Genomic DNA, 23,521 nt, shown 5'->3' with positions numbered 1-23,521 from the left:
TGGCGCCATTCTTCGAAAGCTAGTTTGATGGCGAGCAACTCTTTGTCCCCAATACCATAATTCCTTTCAGCGGGCGTGAATTTCCAGGAAAAATACGAGCAGGGCCGGGACTGACCTGTCTTACAAATTTGGGCTAGCACAGCCCCTACGGCCACATCGGAAGCATCTACCTCCACGATGAATTGTTCCTGCGGGTTGGGATGGCGGAGACAGGTATCTTGCAGGAAGGCCTCCTTGAGACGCTGGAAGGCTTGTACGGCTGCGGGAGGCCAGTTCCTGGCGTCAGCACCTTTCCGAGTAAGGGCTGTCAAAGGGGCTACCAGGCTGGAGTAGTGTGGGATGAATTGACGATAGAAGTTGCCGAAGCCCAAGAATCGCTGAAGCGCCTTCACTCCAAGTGGCTGCGGCCAGTTCTTAATAGCGGCAACCTTGTCGGGATCCATATGGAAGCCTGTGGACGATACGATGTACCCTAAAAAGGGCAGGGACTCTTGCTCGAATTGGCATTTCTCCAATTTGGCGTACAGCTGATTCTCCCTCAGTCTCTGGAGTACTTGGCAGACATGTTGACGATGAACCTTCAGGTCCTGGGAATATATTAATACGTCGTCGAGGTACACTATCACGCAGGTATGAAGCATGTCACGAAGAACCTCATTCATCAGATTCTGGAACACAGCAGGGGCATTGCAGAGGCCGAACGGCATGACGAGGTACTCGTAATGGCCATCTCTGGTGTTAAGGGCGGTCTTCCACTCGTCCCCCGGACGGATTCTCATAAGGTTATAGGCCCCCCGGAGGTCCAGCTTGGTGAATACTTTGGCCCCTTGCAGGCGATCCAGGAGTTCGGGAATCAGGGGCAACGGGTAGCGATCACGCCTGGTAATGCGGTTCAAGCCCCGGTAGTCGATACAGGGCCGAAGAGACCCGTCCTTCTTCCCCACGAAGAAGAATCCGGCCCCGGCCGGGGACTTCGAGGGTCTAATGAACCCTCGGTCCAGGTTTTCCTTGATGTACGCGGACATAGCCTGGGTCTCAGGCAGCGATAAAGGGTAGACCCTCCCACGGGGGGGTGTAGTTCCTGGCAGCAGGTTGATTGCGCAATCGAAGGGTCTGTGCTCCGGGAGTAGTTCTGCTTTTTCTTTAGAGAAGACGTCCTGGAAGGCGTGGTACTGCGGTGGTACCGTCAACGGAGTTGCGAGAAGGGGAAGCGTTTGCAGAGGACGAGCGGGAAGACAATGTTGGACACATGCGGGACCCCAGGACGTGATCTGAAGCGTACTCCAATCTATCACTGGCGAGTGTTCCCGGAGCCAGGGTAGACCCAGGATGACTGGATGGATAGACCTCTCCAGGATTAGGAACGAAATCTCCTCTGTATGCAGGATGCCGACCTGAAGCTTCAGAGGACAGGTGCGCGTAGAGATGGTCCCCGGAAGCGGAGTCCCATGGATGGAAGAGACTCGCACAGGCGGTACTTGAGGCTGGACCTCGAGCTGAAGTTGCTGCACCAAGTCCCGAAGGATGAAATTCCCCCCGGACCCAGAGTCAAGCAGGGCTAAGGCGTCAAATCCTCCCTCCGGGAGACACAGCCTTACCGGTACGGTACATGGGGAGTGGGGTGACGTACTGCCTAGAATCAACTCCCCATTAGACTCTAGGTTCGGGCGTTTCCCGGACGCTCGGTACAGCGGGCCAAGAAGTGTCCCTTGCCCCCGCAGTAGAGACACAGTCCTTGGGAGCGACGGCGTCTCCGCTCTTCAGAAGACAGGGGACCTCTTCCCAATTGCATAGGCTCTTCTGCCGAGGCGGTCGCGGCAGCAGGCGGAGAAGATCGGGTACGAGGCGGAGTGGTCCTGCGACTGGTCTGTCCCTGCGTGGGTTTTCGTTCACGGAAGCGACGCTGAATGCGTCGATCGACTCGCCCGGCCAGCTCAATCAAATCTTGAAGATCGTCAGGAAGATCCCGAGCCGCAAGTTCGTCCTGGAGCCGTGGTGACAGTCCTTCCAGGAAAATTCCATGCAGACTGTCTTCACCCCAGGCCAGCTCAGAGGCGAGGGTCTGGAACTCCATCGCGTATTCTTCCAGAGGCCGGTTCCCCTGTCTCAGCTGGAGCAGTTCCGAGGCGGCTGTGGAGGCGCGAGATGGTTCATCAAAGACTCTCCGAAAAGACTTGACAAACTGCACTAGGTTGTTCAGTCGGAAGTCCTGACTTTCCCAGAGGGATGAAGCCCAGGCCAAAGGTTTTCCATCAAGGAGGGAAATGATATACGTCATCTTGACTCGATCCGTAGGAAATTGTGCGGGCAGCAGGTCAAACCGGATATAGCATTGATTGAGGAATCCTCGGCATGATTTTGGATCTCCTGAGTACCGGGCTGGTGCAGGCATCTGTACAGGAGCGGTGAAACTCATACTGGCCTGGGAAGAAGATGCCACAGGGGCGGCTGCGGAAGCCCCCTCCACGTGATCCGCCAGGCGTTGAACAGTCGACATCAAGGTGTCGAGGCAGATCTGTTGCTGCTGTAGCTTCTGGGCTATACCCGGAATGGCTTTGAGTCCAGCAAGGTCCGCCGGGTCCATGGCCTTGCAATCTGTTAACTTCGTGGACCCTTGGACCGATCGGAACTGAAGGATGGACGGAGGCTGAGCAATCTATCATGCCTCTGTTACGGAGTAGCAATCTGTTATATATAGGCTGCTGGCAAGTCCCATAGAAAGAGGAGTTAGCTCTATATACAATACTTCCGTAAGTGGTGTTAGTGGTCTGTAGTGGTTAGCTCCCACAGAGTGACAGTAGTGTAAGGAATGACCACTTGGAGGAAATGGTGACTCCCTGGGCCGATGGCAGATGACAGCACCCTCAGGAGGAGATCCTGAGAGGGACCACCGGCTAGGCTAGAATATGAAGTAAACACAAATAGTTCTTTATTAAGCTGGAAGCTGGACCACCAGTGGTGGCAGTAGTGAGTCGAGGTGTCCGGTAGGGCTGAAGACCTTCTGATACTGGAATATAATCTCTGGGTCGCTGAGCTGTAGAGAAGGTACAGAGAAGGGCTACCAAAATGATAAGGGGAACGGAACAACTCCCCTATGAGGAAAGACTAAAGAGTTTAGGACTTTTCAGCTTGGAGAAAAGACGACTGAGGGGGGATATGATAGAGGTATTTAAAATCATGAGAGGTCTAGAACAGGTAGATGTAAATCGGTTATTTACTCTTTCGGATAGTAGAAAGACTAGGGGGCACTCCATGAAGTTAGCATGGGGCACATTTAAAACTAATCGGAGAAAGTTCTTTTTTAATCAACGCACAATTAAACTCTGGAATTTGTTGCCAGAGGATGTGGTTAGTGCAGTTAATATAGCTGTGTTTAAAAAAGGATTGGATAAGTTCTTGGAGGAGAAGTCCATTACCTGCTATTAAGTTCACTTAGAGAATAGCCACTGCCATTAGCAATGGTTACATGGAATAGACTTAGTTTTTGGGTACTTGCCAGGTTCTTATGGCCTGGATTGGCCACTGTTGGAAACAGGATGCTGGGCTTGATGGACCCTTGGTCTGACCCAGTATGGCATTTTCTTATGTTCTTATGTTCTTATGAGAGACTAGAAGTAGTGAGTAGACAGGGTATACTGGATACAGGATGGTACACTTGTTGCGGATCAGGCCGCGAGCGCCGTGATCAGACCCTTACCTCCGTGCTCCTGGACCTATTCCCGCTTCTGGAGGCCTGGTTTGTGCCCTGTATGGTGGCGTCCCCGCGGGGGCCGCACCACCGGGAAGCTTCCCATGGATGTCCTGCTTCTAGGCGCGCGCGCGCGCCACTAGGATGCTTTTCTAGGCCGTTTCCCACCAGTGGTGACTCCGCCCAGTTCCTGCTGTCAGACGCTGCGGCCATGATAAGCCGGCCGAGAACATTCAGTCTTTGCCTTGCAACGGGTTTACCTCCTGGTTCCCTGTTGCGTCGTGCCCCGGAGTGAGCTGCCTTGCTACTCGCTCCGTTCCTGCTTGCCTGCTACAGTACCTGCTTGGTTCCTGCTTGCCTGCTACAGATCCTGCCTGGTTCCAGTACTCGAGTCCTGCTACAGTTTCTGCCTGGTTCCAGTACCCGAGTTCTGCTACAGTTCCTGCCTGGTTCCAGTACCCGAGCCCTATTACAGTACTTGTCTACTGTTCTAGTCTGGTTCCAGTTCTCAGTCCTGATCAACAACCCACCTAAGTCCCAGCGGCCGGGCCCCTACGGGCTCCTCCCACGGGGGCTTCGGCTTCCAAGGGTGAAGCCGCCTAAGTCCCAGCGGTTGGGCTCCTACGGGCTCCTCCCGGGGGAGTACCAGCTTCCAGGGTGAAGAGCACCTCTACATCCTGCCTGAACATCTGCCTCCCGGCCTGCCACATACTAGAGACATTGACCACCTTTCCCAGTCTCCTGCAGGTCGGCCCAAGGGTCCACTAAACTGAGACTCCATAACAGATTGCAAGGCCATGAACTCAGCGGATGTGCCCGCTCCCTCGGATCTGCCCGGGATGGCCCGGCAGATACTACAGCACCAGAGCTGCATAGATACTCTGGCAGCCACGGTGGAACGGCTGTCCTCCCGGCTGGAGTCCTTGCCTCCTGCTGGCAGGGTACCCGAGGGACACAGTTCTTCTGTGACTCAGCTACCGGCACCCTCCCGCTACGCTGGAGATTTAAGGACCTGCCGTGGCTTTCTGAACCAATGTTTCGTACGGTTCTCTCTGTTGCCTCGGCAGTTCCCCTCAGATGCGGTGAAAGTGGCGTATATCCTGTCCCTGCTTGATGGGAAAGCCTTAATATGGGCTTTTCCCCTTTGGGAAAATAATGATCCCTCGCTAACGAACTTACAACAGTTCATCTCAAACTTTCAACAGGCCTTTGATGAGCCCGCCCGAGTAGCCAAGGCTACATCTGATCTGCTGCAACTCCATCAGGGGGCTCGCTCCTTGGCAGATTATGCTATGGAATTCTGGACTTTAGCCCAGGAAGTAGGTTGGCAGGACAGTAGTCTTAAGGTCATCTTCTTGGAGGGCCTCTCCGGACGCATAAAGGATGAGATTGCTGCGGGCAGCCATCTCTATCAAGGCATACTAGCCTTGATAGAGATGGCTGCCCGCATTGACCGCCGCATACAACAACGGGCCAAGAAGCAGCGCTCCTCTCGCCACAGTCCTGCTGCTGTGTCGGCGAGACCTGTGTCTTCTCCTAAGACTTCTCGTCCAGATGTTCCCACCATGCAGCTGGGTCGGGCCCTGCTCTCTGCTGAAGAGAGGCAACGTCGCCGTTCGTTGAAGTTGTGTTTGTATTGTGGTCAGAAGGGCCACTTCTTGGCACGCTGCCAGGAGCGTGCGGAAAACGCCAAATCCTAGGAAGTTGGGAGGAGCTCCTCCTAGGCTGTGCTACAGCTCCTCAATGTACTGTGCCTGTTACCCTGGAATACCCTGGAGGGTCCATTGAGACGATGGCGTTCCTGGATTCTGGAGCCAGAGGTAATTTCATCCTGCAGGACTTAGTCTCCCAGTTGCGCATCCCTACGCATAGACGGGAGGTCCCGTTACGAATTACCTCTATCCAGGGGAGGCTCCTTCCAGGACAGTCCTGATGTCCACGGCACCCATTACTGTCCGCACCGGGGCGATCCATTCAGAGGAGATAGCCTTCCTAGTGTTGGATAAGGCTAGGGTTGCCGTGGTTACAGAAGCACTCGCCCACGATTCAGTGGGATACTCTACAGATTGTCAAGTGGAGCCCTTTCTGCCTAGCTAACTGTATGAAAGTGCCTAGGGTTCCTGCACTTCTGTTGATGCACTCTGCCCTAGGTCCTCCTGCACCTTATGAGGACTTTACGGACGTTTTTTCCAAGACCAAGGCGGAGATCCTTCCCCAGCATCGTCCTTATGACTGCGCTATAGACCTGTTACCTAGAACTATGCCCCCCCCGAGGAAGGGTGCATCCCTTATCATTACCTGAAACCCGGGCCATGTCTGGGTATATTTCAGAGAATCTTGCCAAGGGGTTCATTCGCCCGTCCAAGTCGCCTGCAGGGGCAGGCTTCTTCTTTGTCAGCAAGAAGGACGGCTCGCTGAGACCGTATGTAGACTATCAAGGCCTAAATTCCATTACTAAGCGGGACCATTACCCGCTCCCGCTAATCCTGGAGCTCCTCGATAGGCTCCAGGGAGCGAAGATTTTCACAAAGTTGGACTTACGAGGTGCTTACAAGTTAGTCAGAATTCATCCCGGAGAAGGGTGGAAAACCGCTTTTAATACCAGAGACGGGCATTACGAGTATCTTGTTATGCCTTTCGGCTTATGTAATGCTCCGGTGGTGTTCCAGCACCTTATGAATGAGGTGTTACGAGACCTTCTGAACACCTGCGTAATTGTCTACCTCGACGATGTGCTAGTCTACTCCCAGGACCTGCCTTCACACCGTCAGCATGTCCGTCAAGTGCTCCAAATACTTAGGGAGCATGGTCTGTACGCGAAACCTGAAAAATGTAGTTTCGAGAAGACGTCCCTGCCATTCCTGGGCTATATAATCTCTGCAACAGGCTTTCAAATGGATCCTGAGAAAGTGGCGGAAATTAAGAATTGGCCCCGGCCGAGGGGCCTTAAAGCATTGCAACTCTTCCTCGGCTTTCCAATTTCTACCGTCACTTTATTCCTAACTATTCCCGTATTGTGGCCCAGTTGACTGCCCTCACCCGAAAGGGGGCCAACGCGGTGGATTGGCCTGTTCCCTCCTGCCAAGCCTTCGAGACCCTCAAGGAAGCGTTCTTGTTAGACACCTGCCTTCGTCATCCGGATCCCAGCCGGCCCTTTGTGGTGGAAGTCGATGCCTCCAATGTGGCCGTGGGGGCCGTGCTGAGCCAGTACTCTGATTCTGGACAATTGTTACCCTGTTCATATTTCTCGAAGAAATTCTCCCCGGCAGAGAGCAACTACTGTGTTGGTGATAAAGAGTTGCTAGCTGTGAAACTTGCCCTGGAGGAATGGAGACAGTGGTTGGAGGGAGCCAACCATCCGGTTACGATTTACACCGACCACAAAAACTTAGCATTCTTGAAGCAAGCCCAATGCCTGAACTCAAGGCAAGCCCGGTGGTTGCTGTTTTGGGGTTTTTTTGTCAAAATCCTTTTTTTATTAGAGAGCAACACAGGTACAATCCAGAACCCAAACTTAAGAGAATAATGCACAATTGAAATCCAATATTATCAAGACAACACATTTCAAGAACAATTTCCAAGGATAGCAAGGTCAATTATAACAACACCCCGTGGACTCTCCTTTTGTGGTCCTCCTGACCAAGAGAAACAGATTAAACTCCAAGCAGAACCCACCACCCAGTCACACCACACATGTCCACTAACATTCCATACACTACACATACCATCCCGCCCCCCCCCCCCTTTTGCCCTGGGAGACACCCCTCCCATAACTAACACTGTCCAACATTGGTAAAAAGAAACAAAGTTACATGCCCTTGCAGAGTTCAGTCTTCCTTGTAATGTACAATGATCTCAAAGCAAGTCATTTCCAAGAGGGATGATAACCAGTGGCGGTTAAAGTACATTGAATGTCTGACGGCAGTAGGCCATAACAAACTGACCAACAAGACTGGTATAGCATATCCCTTTCTCTCTCACTGTCCATGGCAACCAGTTGCTCCATTTGCATTGAAAAGGCCAGCCGCCCAAACCACGCCTGCAGGTTGGCCGTCTTATCTGGTGTTATCCAGTCAGCTAAGATCATACGGCATGCCAGTAGTATGGCCGTATGGCCAAATTTATCCAAAGATAATTTGTAAGACGGAAGAGTTCTTCGTAAACCAGAAAGAAGTAACTTGTCCGTCCAACCAATAGACGAGCCAGTGCATTGAGCTACTACTTCAAGGACCTTTACCAAAAAGGTCTCAGAACAGGGCATAGAAACAATCTGTGTGCCAAAGTACCTGTCATCTGATGATATTTAACACATTTGGGTTGGGTAGCCATCCCATCCGGCAACGATGAACATCATCGCAAAAAATATGGTGCAAAATCTTAAATTGTAATTCCTGAAGAGCGAAATCTGGTAGGCTTTTGGGCATAAGCTTAAAACATGAAAGCAGATAAGAAGTAGATATATCCATGTTCCACGCCTCTGTCCAATAGCGCACCAAAGAAGCCATATGCGTCGCAGAGCAATATGATTTACCAAACTCGCACCAATCTTTGATGGAGTTACACTTTAATGCCCTATCAAAAAAACGCTGTGTAAAGGCTGACTCCCGACGATATGACTCCTCAGTCCAATGAAAGGATTGGAGATAATGACAGGTCTGTAAATATGCATAGAACTATTTAGCTGGTAAGTCATATTCTCGGGCCAAAAATGCAAAATCATGTACCATGGGCGAGTCCATAACATAGAAGCAAAAAATGAACGCTAAACCTTTCTGCAGCCATGTATCAAAAAGAAAGTAGTTGTCACGGCCTGGAAGAAAGTCCAAGTTGCCCATTAATGGCATGAAAAGAGAAGAAAGACCCGACAGTCCTCCTCTGGACCGTATCCATCGCCAGGCCTGACGACATGGTTGTACCAGAGTACGAGGGATATTTAATGTCCTATAAGCCCCAGAACTAGTCTGAATCAAGTACAAAGGGGACCAAGGTGCAACCATACTGATAACCAACCCATCCTCACAATATGCATATTCATCAAGGATCCATTCCCCCACAAATCGAAGTTGGCAGGGGATGCTAGCCCGAGGTTGCCCTACAAACAACAAAATATCATCAGCAAACATTGCTAACTTCCAGGCCAATACAGTAAAGTGCGGCCGTGGTTACCCTGCTTCTAACCCGCTTTCTACTCACAATTTGGCCGCGTTAGTCCAACCTGCAATTCACTATCCCTTTTAACCCATCCTTACCGCCTCTTTAAATCAACGGGTAACCCTTTCCGTCCGCGGCATGTATATGAGATGTAAACGATCGGATTAGCTATTCCCTCCCATACAGTAACGCGTGCCCCGATTATCGCTTTTTAAACCTGCAGTTTTGCCGTGCGTTTAACCTGCTAATTTACCACCTACCCCTACCCCTGCGTTAGTGTGGAGCGTCAGGCAAGCCGAGACGAAATTTCACGGGCCATGGAGCAGCCCTAGCCAGCCCCACTTCACTGCCTGACCCCCTAACTGCCCGGGACAAGACCGAAGTAAATCGGGCAAACTTTCCACCAGCCCCTGCTCACCTGCCCTGGCCGCGTCCATGGGTGCTGGTCTCTGGAGCAACCCCAGTCCTCTCTCCCCTCCTCCCGGGGACAGCTGGCAGCGAGAGCGGCTTCAGTAGCCCGGGGCGGATCGGGTGCTCCCCACGGCTCCCTATTCTCTAAAAGGTAATGAGCGCACGCCGTGACCTCGGATGTCGCACGCCGTGACCTCGGACGTCCAGCCGGGTGTAAGAGGGAGGTAGTATTGCGGTTCTGGCCGCGAGCGCTGTGACCAGACCCTTACCTTCATGCTACTGGACCTATTCCCGCTTCTGGAGGCCTGGTTTGTGCCCTGTTTGTTGGCATCCCCGCGGGGGCCGCGCCACCTGGAAGCTTCCCATGGACGCCCTGCTTCTAGGCGCGCGCGCATGCCACTTGGACGCTTTTCTAGGCCGTTTCCCGCCAGTGGTGACTCCGCCCAGTTCCTGACGTCAGACGCCACGGCCGTGATAAGCCGGCCGTAAACACTCAGTCTTTGCCTTGCAACAGGTTTACCTCCTGGTTCCCTATTGCGTCATGCCCCGGAGTGAGCTGCCTTTCTACTCGCTCCGTTCCTGCTTGCCTGCTACAGTACCTGCTTGGTTCCTGCTTGCCTGCTACAGTACCTGCTTGGTTCCTGTTTACCTGCTACAGTTTCTGCCTGGTTCCAGTACCCGAGTCTTGCTACAGTTCCTGCCTGGTTCCAGTACCCAAATCCTGCTACAGTTTCTGCCTGGTTCCAGTACCCGAGTCCTGCTACAGTTCCTGCCTGGTTCCAGAACCCGAGACCTGTTACAGTACTTGTCTACTGTTCTAGTCTGGTTCCAGTTCTCAGTCCTGATCAACAACCCACCTAAGTCCCAGCGGCCGGGCCCCTATGGGCTCCTCCCGGGGGGGCTTCAGCTTCCAAGGGTGAAGCCGCCTAAGTCCCAGCGGTTGGGCTCCTACGGGCTCTTCCCGGGGGAGCACCAGCTTCCAGGGTGAAGAGCACCTCTAAGTCCTGCCTGAACATCTGCCTCCCGGCCTGCTATTCATTAGAGACATTGTCCACCTTTCCCAGTCTCCTGCAGGTTGGCCCAAGGGTCCACTAAATTGAGACTCCATAACAACACTCACAATAGTTAGATGTCTGCAATGGTCTCTGTGCCACAGAGAGTCTTCAGTATATTCAGGAACAGAAGCCGTAGGCGAGCACTGGTTCCTCTAACAGTCTGTAATAAGAACTCACAATAGCTGTATATGAAATGGCTTCTAGAGTAGAGGAGAGTCTGCAAATAACTGCATAGATCACATTTGCTGGAAGGCAATTCGTGGCCCATTTTCTATCGATTTTATATAGAGTTCCTGGTGCCTGCCATACTTTCCCAGTTATCGCATACTCGCACCACTCACACTGTCCACATGCTGAATGGCCTGGATCTTCCATGGCCATAGTAAGTTTTGACAATTGTGCATGTACCACTTTGTCCCGAATATTCCTTCCTCTAGAAGTCGCAATCAGTGGCAGTTCTTTAAATATCCCGTGAAGCGACAGCACATGCCAGTGCCTTCTAATTGCAGCTGCTATAACTGAGACACATTAAAAACTTTATAGAGCACTTAGAGCACTTTAATAACAAAAAAAACATATGTGGAAGGAGGACGGCGGTTAATGATTACATATACTGCATAAACATTGCCATGGGGTAATGTAATCATATGAAACCAACGCCTCGTTCCTTAATATTTATATACAGTTTATTGAATTGCTCTAATAAGATTGATGCTTGAAGTTTGTCATTTAAGAGGGAGAGTGATGTGCCGCTTTTTTAGTAACTTTGAAGGTATGAATAAGCTTTTGTAGTAGTTTGGAAGGTGATTATATTTTGTATATTGGCATTATTAGCAATCCACCGAGCTGTGGTTTATTATTTTGGTAAAAAAAACAATGTGTCATACTGGGTTGATATTGGTGTCTCAGAAGGAAGTGGAAAATTTAAAGTATTTAGTGAACATTAATGCCTGGAATAAAGTTGTTTTTACAGCAAGTGGCTAGCTCTGAACAATGTGTTCCAGAAACTGTCAGCAGGTTGTGGAGCACCTAGGCAATGACATGTGATACATATGTAATATCTCCATTTTCTTTGGTCTGTATTTACACACCTTTCTACTGTAAAATTTCCTATCAATTACGTCTCTTAGGAGGTTTTGAGTGTTGACCACTGTGAGTGTAAATGGGACTTTTCTCTGTATACAGCTGCTGATCTCTGTCTGGCGTCAGTGGGCTATTATATTTCCTGGCTATCATGTTTGGCCCCAAAATTCCAATCAATACTGTTCTTCCCAGATCGTCTGTTCTCCATGCTTGGGTATGTACTTGTGTAGGAAGGATTACTTTGTTCTTCAGTTGAATGTATGTGGCTGTTCACAGCATCCTTGTGAAGCTGGCTGCTCAGCCACTCTCAAATCCACACAGTCATGGTGATAGAGAGTTCCTTTATTCTCCACCAGATATGAGTGGGGTGCAACTTTTTGCATTCCGATAACCAGTCTCCAACAGCTTAGTTGATCTCCTGGTAATGGTTTCATGCAGATTATCTCACTAATATTCAACTCAGGCAAATCCCTAGCAGATATATCATAGCTTGACAAAGATTTGCCTGTTGTGTCTCAGCCATACTAATACACCTTGTATCACACAGGGCTCAAGTACTTTACTGGCTACTGGCTACTGGCAATGATGCACACTGAGCTGACGATTTCAATATATTATTCACTATGATGCTTAGATCTTTTTCCTGGATGATAGATCCCAATATGGAACCTAACATCGTATAAATACAGCATGGGTTATTTTTCCCTATATGCATCACCTTGCACTTGCCCACATTAAATTGCATCTGCCATTTGGATGCCCAATCTTCCAGTCTCGCAAGGTCCTCCTGCAATTTATCACAATCTGCTTGTGATTTAACTACTCTGAATAATTTTGTATCATCTGCAAATTTGATTACCTCACTCATCGTATTCCTTTCTAGAACATTTATAAATATATTGAAAAGCACTGGTCCAAGTACAGATCCCTAAGGCACTCCACTGTGTTGTGGACGGCCACGACTGTGGCCCCCTACCTTGCCCGCGGCGGCAACCCGCCGCGGCAGCTTCTAAGGAAACCCCTGAGCCTGTGCCTGTCGCTCCGGCGTGGGTCCCTGGGATGGCCGCCGGGTGGGGAGCCATCCCTGCTCCTCCTTCGCGGCGTCCGGCAAAATCCAAGATGGCCGCTGCCTTCTTAAGGCACGAGGCCGCGCCTCCTCTCTAGATTTAAAGGGGCCTGGTCCCTTAACTACTCACAACTGTTTCTAATGAGCCGGAATGGAGGAAGAATAAAGGGAAGCTTCCTCTGCTCATTCCTCGTCTTGGCAACGTCTCTTGTAGCGCTGTTTAAGTCTGCTTGCTTCGATGAGTCTTCTTGCGCTTTGGATCCTTGTTCCTAGTTCCTGTCTCGTCCTGGTGTTCCTGGTTCCTGACTTCGGATTGGCTAGCGGTGATTCCTGGTGTTTGACTTCAGACTGGCAAGCGGTGATTCCTAGTGTGTGACTTCGGACTGGCAAACGGCGATCCCTTGGTGTAAGACCTCGGACTGGTAAGCGATGACCCTCTGGCACTTGACCTCAGACTTCCTCTGGACCATCGTCTCCAAGGGCCCACCTAAGCCCTAGCAGCCCGGGTCCCTACGGGCTCCTCCCGGGGCGACCGCGGGCTTCCAGGGGTGAAGCTCCAGTTAGCCCTTGCACCGACCTCGACTCCTTGACCTCTTAAAGGTCCACCTAAGTCCCAGCGGCCCGGGTCTCTACGGGCTTCTCCCGGGGGGACTGCGGGCTTCCAGTGGCGAAGACTCCGTTCCTCTCCTTGACATCACGACTCTTCGTCTGCTTCCATTGTCGCCTCAGTCTCCAGTGCCAAGGGTCAGCAGGTCGCATCTTCTGCTCTGCCTCGCCACCTGATGGGAGAACCTTCGGATTCACCTCCTCAGGTATACCATCCTCCCATCGGTCCAAGGGTTCACAAGCCCGAGCATAACACACTGTTTACCGTTTTCCACTGAGAAAATTGACCATTTAATCCTACTCTCTGTTTCCTGTCTTTTAACTAGTTTGTAATCCATGAAAAGACATTGACTCCTATCCCATAACTTCACTTTTCTTAGAAGCCTCTCATGAGGGACCTTGTCAAACGCCTTCTGAAAATCCAAATACACTATGGGCCAGATCTTAAAAAAATAAGCGCGGGCGTAGATTTGTCCGCGCAACCCGACGCGAACAAATCTACGCCCAATTTTATAACATGTTTTAAAATCCGGGGTCAGTGCGCTCAAGAGGGTGCACACTTGTGCACCTTGCGCGCGCCGAGCCCAAGGGGAACCCTGATGGCTTTCCCCGTTCCCTCCAAGGCCGCTCCAAAATCGGAGCGGCCTTGGAGGGAATGTTTTTTGCGATCCCCCCACCTTCCCCTCCCTTCCCCTATCTAGCCCACCCCTCAGCCCTAACTAAATCCCCCCCTACCTTTTGTTTCTGAAGTTACGCCTGCCTGAGGGTGGCGCCACCTGCTTGTAATACAGGTCTAAGTTAAATACTCTCATTTGTTATGTTCTCATATTTTATCATTTGTAATGTTCTCATATTTTATCAAATATTTTTCCGACGTTCCTTAATGGCGTTCAAATGTTACTCTTATGCGTTCCATGTAACGGTTGTGCCTTTCTCCTCTGGCCTTCCGCCTGTTTTTTGTAAACCAGTACGATGTGCAAACAGCTATCGGTATATAAAAATGTTAAAATAAATAAATAAATAAATAAATAAATAAATAAATAAATACTGTTCCCAGCATCTTCCAGGAGAGGACTCCAGAGGTCACAGCAAGCGATCTAGGCTTCGAATCCCACAGCCCCAGCTTCCGGTCCTTTGCAGTAAAAAAGGACCAGAAGTGTGTGCTGTTAGGCATGCGAATCTCAAACCTCTCAATCCTTTAAGTGAAGATCAACTTAATGGTGGTTAAAGATGATTGGTAAGTATAACTTTGGGAAATCTTAGGACTTAGAAAAAGTTTGGAGAGAGATGAAATAGTGGGATATATTCTTTAGGGTTTGTGTGTGTCTGAGATAATAAGCAAGCCAGAGGGAGTTAATTCTAGTGTCTGTCTTACCCTCCCACCCACCCCTAGTTCAACCCTTGATTTTTAGGCAGGAGACACTCACATTAAAAAATCAATCAGCGTCTTAACTAAATCATACTATTGCACCAGCCCTTATTGAGAGTTTAATCATCCCCTTGTAGGTCACTAGCAGATTAAGTAGTGAATACACCTATAAATTTAAAGTACTCTAAGTCCAACTCCCTTAGCAACCTATGCTTACTCAGAAACTCAACAAAATTAAGATGAAAGTAGCAGTCCAGCAAAAAGAGGTGGGCTTTCCACACTTTTGCATCGAGTATCACATATGATTTTTTTACCTGCCGGTGAGAGATCATATGTGTGCACTCAGTGCAAAGAGCTCCTGGATCTCAGAGAACGAGTCCGATCTCTGGAGGCTAGAGTGGCAGACCTGAAGGAGCTGAGGCAAACAGAAAGGTACATTGATGAGACCTTCAGGGACATAGTAGCCAAGTCCCAAATCCAGTCTGACAGCCCTGGTTAGAGAGCATCACCCTGGTGTAGCAGGAAATGATCCTGTAGCAAGGGCCTGCTCTACAGGTGATGTGTTGTCCTCGCACTGAGGATAAGTCTCCCAGGGCTACTGCCCAGGAGGGAAGGGTTAAGGTGGCCATCATACTTGGTGATCCAATTATTAGAAATGTAGATAGCTGGATGGCTGGTGGACATGAGAACTGCCTGGTGTGAAGGTGGCAGACCTCACCTAGATAGGTTTATAGACAGTGCTGGGGAAGAGCTGGCTATCGTGGTACATGTGGGCACCAACGATATAGGAAAATGTGGGAGGGAGGTTCTGGAAGCCAAATTTAGGATTTTAGGTAGAAAACTGAAATCAAGAACCTTCAGGGTGGCATTCTCTGAAATGCTCCCTGTTCCATACGCAGGTCCCCAGAGGCAGGCAGAGCTCCAGAGATTCAATGCATGGATGAAACGGTGCAGGGAAGAGGGATTCAGCTTTGTAAGGAGGGAAGGGGGAGAACTTTCTGAAAGGACAGGCTCCATCTTAACCAGAGTGGAACCAGGCTGCTGGTGCTAACTTTAAAAAAAGAGATAGAGAAGCTTTTAAACTAGAACAAGGGGGAAAGCTGACAGAAACTCTGCAGTGCATGTTTCGGAGGAATGTATCTTTGAAGGATACTAATGAAACAGAAGAGTTAGGGCATCCCAACAGAGAGGTTCCAATATAAGCAAAAGGAGTCCATGTGCCTATAAGTAAAGAATAACCTGAGTTAAAGAATTCCAAATTATCCTAATCAACTGAAAAACAGGTTGTTAATACAAACAAAAAAATGCACTTTGAAATGTCTATATGCCAATGCCAGAAGTCTAAGAAGTTGGCCGTAGAGGCAAAAAACATTTTTTAAATATATCAGAAGCACGAAACCTGTGAGGGAGTCAGTTGGACCGTTAGATGACTGAGGGGTTAAAGGGACTCTTAGGGAAGATAAGGCCATTGCAGAAAGACTAAATGAATTATTTGCTTCTGTGTTTACTAATGAGGATGTTGGGGAGATACCAGTTCCGGAGATGGTTTTCAAGGATGATGAGTCAGATGAACTGAACCAAATCACTGTGAACCTGGAAGATATAGTAGGCCAGATTGACAAACTAAAAAGTAGCAAATCACCTGGACTGGATGGTATGCATGCCAGGATTCTGAAGGAACTAAAAAATGAAATTTCAGCTCTATTAATTAAAATGTGTAATCTATCATTAAAATCATCCATTGTACCTAAAGACTGGAGGGTGGCCAATGTAACCCCAATATTTAAAAAGGGCTCAAGTGGCGATCCAGGAAACGATAGACTAGTGAGCCTGAATTCAGTGCCGGGAAAAATAGTGGAAACTATTCTAAAGATCAAAATCACAGAGCATATAGAAAGACATGGTTTAATGGAAGCCAGTCAGCATGGATTTATCCAAGGGAAGTCTTGCCTCACAAATCTTCATTTTTTTGAAGGGGTTAATAAACATGTGGATAAAGGTGTACCAGTAGATATAGGGGCAGATTTTCAAAGGCTATGCGCGTAACCCAAGAAAATTTGCCCCTGCGCGCGCCAAGCCTATTTTGCATAGGTTCGGCGGCGCGCACAAGTCCCAGGACGCGCGTATGTCCCGGGGCTTTAAAAAATGGTTGGGCCGGGGGTGTGGCCGGGGGCGTGGCGGCGGTTCGGGGGTGCTCTGGGAGCGGTCCCGAATCCTCCGGCACCAGGGCAGATGATTGGGGGCTGGGGGAAAGTTTGCCCGTGAAATTTCGTCTCTCTCTTGCCCGTCCGAAGGAGGTGGCAAATCGGAGTTGCGCGCACAGGTGCTTTGTTGCCCTCCCTGCCGCCGATCGCCGGCTGCTGGGGCTTGCCTGACGCTTGTCAAGCTGGCAATGCCCGAGCGTAATACAGAAATGATTTTCGCCCTGCGCCTCGCTTTATTTTTTGTAATAATTTTTCCCCCTTGTGCGAGAAGCATTTTTTTCTGTGGATTGGGTTGGTTTGGGACTGAGCAGCTAAGTTCACCACACTAACGCCAGGGTCAGGGTAGGCGGTAAATTTGCAGGTTAAAAAGGCGATAATCTGGGCGCACATTACTGTATCGGAGGGAATAGCTAATCTGAACATTAACATATCATATACACGTCGATTTCAAGAAGTGGTAAGGACGCGTAAAACCGGATACTGAATCGCGGGTTAGACATACGCATCCAAATTGTGCGTACAAAGCGGGTTAGAAACAGGGTAACCGCGGCCGCGCTTTACTGTATCGGCCTGTCAGTTAGGAAATATTTTTTCATGGAGAGAGTGGTGGATGAATGGAATGCACTCTAAAAGAAGGTGGTGGAGACAAAAATGGTACTGGAATTCAGAAAGGTGAGGAATAAACACAGTATCCCTAGGATGGTAATGGAACACTGGGGTAACCTGCACAGAGTGGTAGTTACAACCCTGATCACCTTGCATGGCACACTGAAAGGAACATTTGTGGTTTTTTCTGCTGCCATTTACTATGTTACTAGAAATACAAAGGAGCTGATTTTCATCTGTAGTTACCCCCTTATTTAAAAAAAAAAAAAAAAAAGAAGAAGAATGTAAGGCTCATAGGTTGTTTGTTTAAACATCATAAAATAGAGATATCTTACATTGTGTAAATGAGGAAGTTTTCACACATTATCAGGGTTTGTAATAAACAATCAACCTGATGACATAAATATGACTTTCTTCAACTTTAGTGACTGCAGCTTTGAGGAAGTTCAGGCATGCTTTCAAACCTAAAATATATTTTCTTTTATTTGGCTCAGTAGTTCCTCCTTTCTCTTCCAGATCAGGTGTCCATATAAAGAGCAGGTAGTAAAATACTGCACAGAGCGGCAGTAGCCACAGAGGCATTCACGGAGCGGGATGCCAGTGGCCAGTGGTAGGTGTCCACCTTCACGGAGCGGAAGGATGGAGGGCTGTCATCTCCCAATTAAATAAATAATAAAAAAACCCAGGGATGGGATCCATCAGTTCTAGAGGACGCATATAAAGAGCAGGTAGTAAAATACTGCACGGAGCGGCAGTAGCCACAGAGGCATTCACGGAGCGGGATGCCAGTGGCCGGTGGTAGGTGTCCACCTTCACAGAGTAGAAGGATGAAGGGCATCCATCTCCCAATTAAAAAAAGAAAAGAAAAAAAAGAAAAAAAAACAGGGATGGGTTCATGGGCTTATAGGTATTACCAATTATTAGGCTTTTCAATATTTGATGATAGTTAATGTGACTTTCAAGGCATTCTTCACTTTCGGTGCATGTCCGGCATGACTCCTTGCTTCAATGACAGGGGAAAAGAAAAACTGATACTTCACACATTTCCAGCATTGCCCTCTGCTTCATGGCAGAGAGCTATGCTGCCGCTTACCCAACTAATCAAACTTAATATTTCACTTGGAAGCAGCTCCAGCACTGCTCTCTACATTAATGGTGGGGGTGAAAAGGGAATTAGAACATAAGGTTACTAAGAGCCAAGAGAAACAGTTAAGTATGAGAACAAATGTGTGAAGCTTGCTGGGCAGACTGGATGGACCGGTTGGTCTTCTTCTGCCGTCATTTCTATGTTTCTATGTTTCTATGTTTCTAACAAAAGTTTGGATCCTGGCAGCATAATGAAGGCTCATGCTGCCAGGATCCTGGGCCCCACATCTCCCTAGTCCTGGGTATTTTTTTTAATATTCTCCCCTAAGAAAGAGAACTACTGAGCTACATATGGAGAAGTCTTACTTTCCCATGGCGTAAAAAAAAACAACTTGGGTGAGCCAGACTGTGGGGACTTAAAAAAAAAAAAAAAAAAGAAAAGATTCTACACTATCCCAGAATTCTCTTCCTCGGAAGAAGAGCGGCTAGACAGTCTCCTTAATGACATCACCAACCAGCACACAATCAAGGACCGGACGCTGGGCAATTGGGAGACGAGAGCAGTAATAGAGGAGACCGTGAAGGGCCAATGCGTATGCGATTTAAGAGAAAGGCGGTCCTAACAGACTTGTTTGTCCAATGAGCGTCCAGAACGGAGGAAGCGCGATGACGTTAAAGCACGGGCGGGCCGGAAGCAGTCTGGTAGAATTTAAAGCGGTAGCTGGGGGTGCAGCCGGTGGTTTTTATGTTTGCACCGGTTTTGTAAGCGAAAGCGGCTGGAGGGGTTTTCGCTAGGGGTGGGGGGCTGGGCAGTGCTTCCAGCATGGGTTGCGGCGGCTTCACTTGCTTGAAAAACGCTCTCTGTGCCCTGAACGTGGTGTACATGGTGAGTTACTGGCGCCGCGGGCCCAGAGCCAGGCCACCTCTTCTCCCGTCACCCCCCCCTGAAGTCTGGTCCCGGGCCTTGGCCTGGCTTCCTCAATGCCGATCCCTCCACGGGATGCGCTGGGCCTGGCACGGGAGCTGGTTCTGCAGTTTGGTGTTTGTAGAGGCTCTGGAAAGGGCTGGCCCAGTGACTCATCCCAAACTCTGGAAAGGTTACACTTTTATTTTAAATTTAGAGTTTATTTTTATTTTGCTCTCATGTAGCCTGCACGGTTCCCATAAATGAGGTGTTTGTGGTTTTTCAGGCATTATAAGGGAGGAGGAGTAATTCTGGTATCTACGCGGGTGCTACTTCGGGAGTTCTACGGTGAATGCCATAATTGTTTGTCTTTGTACAAACAGTACCTGATTATTTATTTGAAATATTTTTACCTACCCTTTCATGGTTCAGGGTGGGGAGCAATATAACGTAACAGAAAAAATTATAAAATCAAACATCTATTTTAACATATGGTAGTTACAAACCATAGACAATATAGGGGAAAAACATTCTGGCTAAATGAAGTCATACGCCAGTCTGACAATAACGTCTTCTAGAGGACTTGGTATCTTTCAGGCTTCAGTTCTGAAGGGAGGGAGTTCCAGAGGGTGGGGGCAGTAGTTGAGAAAGCTGCCTCTAACTTTATCAAGATGGGCAAGCTTTGCATGTCGAGACTTTGGAGGATCTTGGTGATCAGGTAGGGGTATAAATCTTCAGTGTTGAGCTCTTTGGGTAGGAAATATTATTCAGCATATTCAGGCTGTTGCCATATCATATGCTGAGCCTAGTGCACAGGCTAACATGCTCTTGGATGCACGTTTTGGACATACTAGGCTAGCACCTAATGCAATAAGGGGGTTAGTCCAAACCAGCATGTAGCTACCAGCACTCATCACATGTAAATGCATGTAGAGGAGGCTATTAGCTATTACTCTGCAAAAAAAGTGTGCCTGATGTGCATGTTTTAACATGAAAAACTTAACCTGCTCAAGAGCCATCTGAACCCCCCCAAGCCTAAAAAAAGCCCAAAATACTGCTTTTCTGTGGTTCATCCTGATACTAAGGAGGAAGCAGCATGAAAGAAAAAAAATGCACGATGGTCAGATTAGGGAAACGAAGGCCCATTAATTCAGTCTGTTTTCCTCACCCGTGACTGTGATCAGTTAGGAAAAATGCTCATTAATTGAGCATCTGTTTTCCTAATGGGTGCACAGTCACTTCTTCTGGGTGCCCGATGCCATGGATGTGCTAGGGATGCACAGTTTTATCCCTAGTGCTTCCTTTTTAAATGCATCAGGTGCTCAGGAGAGGTGGCTGGGTGTGCATTAGGAGAGCGGGTGTTCAATCATGAGCACTCGTATGTGAGCTGATACTGCATCGGCCTGAATGTGGTTTTTTTTTTAAACTCCCAATGCATTTGCATAGCATTAGCTTACTGCATCAGGAGTAAGCCAGGTAAATACTGACTTACCTGGTCAGGTGGAGGCAGCAAAACTGTGGTCATAAGTCAGTACTTTTCCAGCTAAGTGGTTAGCTTGACAAATCCTGTGGGTTTTTTAAATTTATACTTTATTGCATTTTTTGCGTTTATACAGGAATCTTAACAATGTGTTATACACAAAACAGGTTCAGAAAATAACTTTCCAGCAATATATAAAATCTTAACAATTCCAATTATCATAATCTAAATATGACACACATTGAATCTACTAAAACAATGGAGACCAAGAAAAAGAAATTATAGCAGATTGCTAAAGAAATGAGTATTTTCCTAACATGCTCACAACTGTAAGGCCTCACCAAACTTTCCTCTTACTGACACCTTAGGGATGATCTCTGGAACATGGACTAGTATCCAAATAGGAACTGAGCTGTTCTGGATCGTTAAAAATATATTTAGTATCGCCACAAAGCAATATACATCGGCATGAAAAACATAACAAATTTTACTCCTCTATCGATCTCCTCTCCCCTCATTGCAATTAATTTTCTCTTCTTTAACTGTGTTGTCTTCGAAATGTCTGGGAAGATTTTGATTGTTTGCCCATAGAATTTTAACTTTTGAAACCTGAAATAGTCTCAATACATTATCCCTTTCAGTTAGAAAGGAGAACTGCACAAGTAATGTTGCTCTTGACTTTGTCCGCCTCAAAAGATTTTTCAAGGAAATCAGTTAAACTCAAATTTAATTCTTCTTGACTTTCCTGTTGTAGTACACTTTCACACAATGGTTCTCATTGGCAGATAATACATAGTTGATATTGCAGGTAATGCATCTGAATATTTCAATATATTTAAAAGAAAACTTTTAAATTCCATTGGGGATGATGATTTTGTCTTGGGAAAACTTAGAATCCTCAAATGTGCTCTCTTAGACAGATTTTCAAAATTTTCCATCTTATTTTCAAACATTTTATCAGATTAAATTGGACTTTTTTGATCTTTCTCTCCCATTACTTCTAGTTGTTTCTCCAGTTACCACTTTTTCTTTTCCTACATGCACTTTGGTAATAGCTTCTTGGACTGGAACAGTTAATGTGTTAATAGACTTCTGCATAGAAATCAAAATATTCCTTATTTCTTCAAAGGAAGGCCTGAGAGCTGGAGTAACGCTGTGTAGGGTGATATTATTACTCATAGTTCCGGCCTTCACCACTTTTCCCTGTTCTGGGCTTTGCTGTTTTATCCTGATCCTCATGGCTCCTGGAACCCAGTCTCCCGTGGTTCACAGACTAGTTGGAGTATCTCTCCTCCCTTCTCTGGACGCCAACTGCCATTGAAGAGTTATCTGTAAGGTTTTCCCGCAGTTCACACGGCTGCTCCAAGCAAGGTGATTCCCCGGGTTGCCCTCGGGGTGGATCCGGTATTGGTGCACCCGGACTGAGCGATATTTCCAAGGTAAAGGAGCTCGGAAGCTGCTCCTTACCGGCTCCAGCAACTTCAGCATCCGGGTTAACTGTCAGCGTTTTGGTGAAAGCTACATCAATCCTCGGCTGTCGACTGTTCCGGGGTTGAGGTAATATCTCGTATTTGCGCTTTCCTTTTAGTGTGTGGCATGATCCTATTTCCAAAAGATAATATCAAAATAAGGAAGCTCAGAAAAATTTCAATGACAGCCAGAGACAGCCTTCACACCATACAGCTCGGTGGCCATCTTGGTCCCTTTTTTGCTGTTTTTAATGGTTTTTAGTGCGAGTGAAGTTACGTTTCCACTGCTATGGAAATGCACGTTAGGCTAGCACCTCTCGCCATCGTAGAGTATTACTTAATGCCCTCATTTGCATGAAATTTCAATTTGAAGGCGCTAAGTACTATTCACATTTTTTAATGCACATTTTCAGGCCAATGCTATATCGTGCACTGAGCCTAGCATACAGGCTAACCGGCTCTTGGATGTGCATTTTAGATGCGCTAGGTTAACATCCAGTGCAATAAGGGGATTAGTGTGTTAAACCAGTGTGTAGCTAATAGTGCTCATCACATGTAAAAATGCATGTAGATTAGGCTATTAGCTATTACCCCAATGCAAAAAATCTCATTGTGCCCAGTGTGCACGTTTTAACACAAAACTTAATGCCAGCTCCAGGGCTGGTGTTAAGTCTTTATGCACTCCAAGCCTTCTGAAAATGCCCCCACAAAAAAGCCCAAAGTACTGCTTTTCTGTGGTTCCTCCTAGTTAGAATTGTCCTGCATATCAGGGGTTTGTCTGTTCAATAAGGACTTCCCCCTTCATGAGTTGTTTGACCTGAGCTGTGTACACATTTTTCAGTCAATGACCTTTTTTAAACTCTCCGTGCATTTGCATTGCATTAGCCTGCTGCATTGAGTTAAATTTTACTGTGCTGAAATTCAGCGCACAGTTCCTTAATGCAGAGATTATTGCATCAGCTTGTAAGTGAGCATAAGCCCTACTTCCTATGCAGGAAAGTTTTACCCTACAAAATATGCACTAAAAAATTTGCAGTCAGCTAGCACCCTTGCATGGTAATTCAATGCTAAGAAGGGTATTAACCATTACTCCCTGTTGCAGAGAGGTACAGTGGCCTAACCCAACTTTAATGCTGGTCAGAGATGGAATAAAGTTTCCATTAGTGGCTGGGCTGGTTCCAGGAACTAGTACAGGAGTATAAATGCAGATACCTCTGGCCCTGCACTTACCTGCCAGATTGTTTGGCTCCAGCCACTACCTGTGTGGTCTTGAGCAAAGCAGCACAGAGCGGGGAGGGAGAAGAAGAGGGCAAGTCTTCTGCTGTTGCTCTACTTGTGGCAGT

At 47.9% G+C, this 23,521-nt stretch overlaps 1 protein-coding gene across 2 annotated transcripts in view; it reads left to right on the top strand.

Moving 5' to 3' along the window:
• Positions 1 to 19,030: 19,030 nt before the first annotated feature.
• TSPAN31 (tetraspanin 31) overlaps positions 19,031 to 23,521 on the top strand; it is an 86,321-nt gene continuing 81,830 nt past the window's right edge. The window contains exon 1 of one of the 2 annotated variants that reach the window (XM_029594905.1): positions 19,031 to 19,211. In XM_029594905.1, coding sequence (XP_029450765.1) covers positions 19,149 to 19,211 — 63 coding nt within the window. In that variant the 5' untranslated portion in view covers positions 19,031 to 19,148. The remainder of the gene's footprint in view (positions 19,212 to 23,521) is intronic. The other variant, XM_029594904.1, reaches the window with a different exon arrangement.

The sequence above is a fragment of the Rhinatrema bivittatum genome, chromosome 3 (genome assembly GCF_901001135.1).
Source record: "Rhinatrema bivittatum chromosome 3, aRhiBiv1.1, whole genome shotgun sequence".
NCBI classification, from domain to species: domain Eukaryota; kingdom Metazoa; phylum Chordata; class Amphibia; order Gymnophiona; family Rhinatrematidae; genus Rhinatrema; species Rhinatrema bivittatum.
The sequence above is the reverse complement of the archived record's forward strand: the minus strand, read 5'-3'. Positions and strand labels throughout refer to the sequence as shown.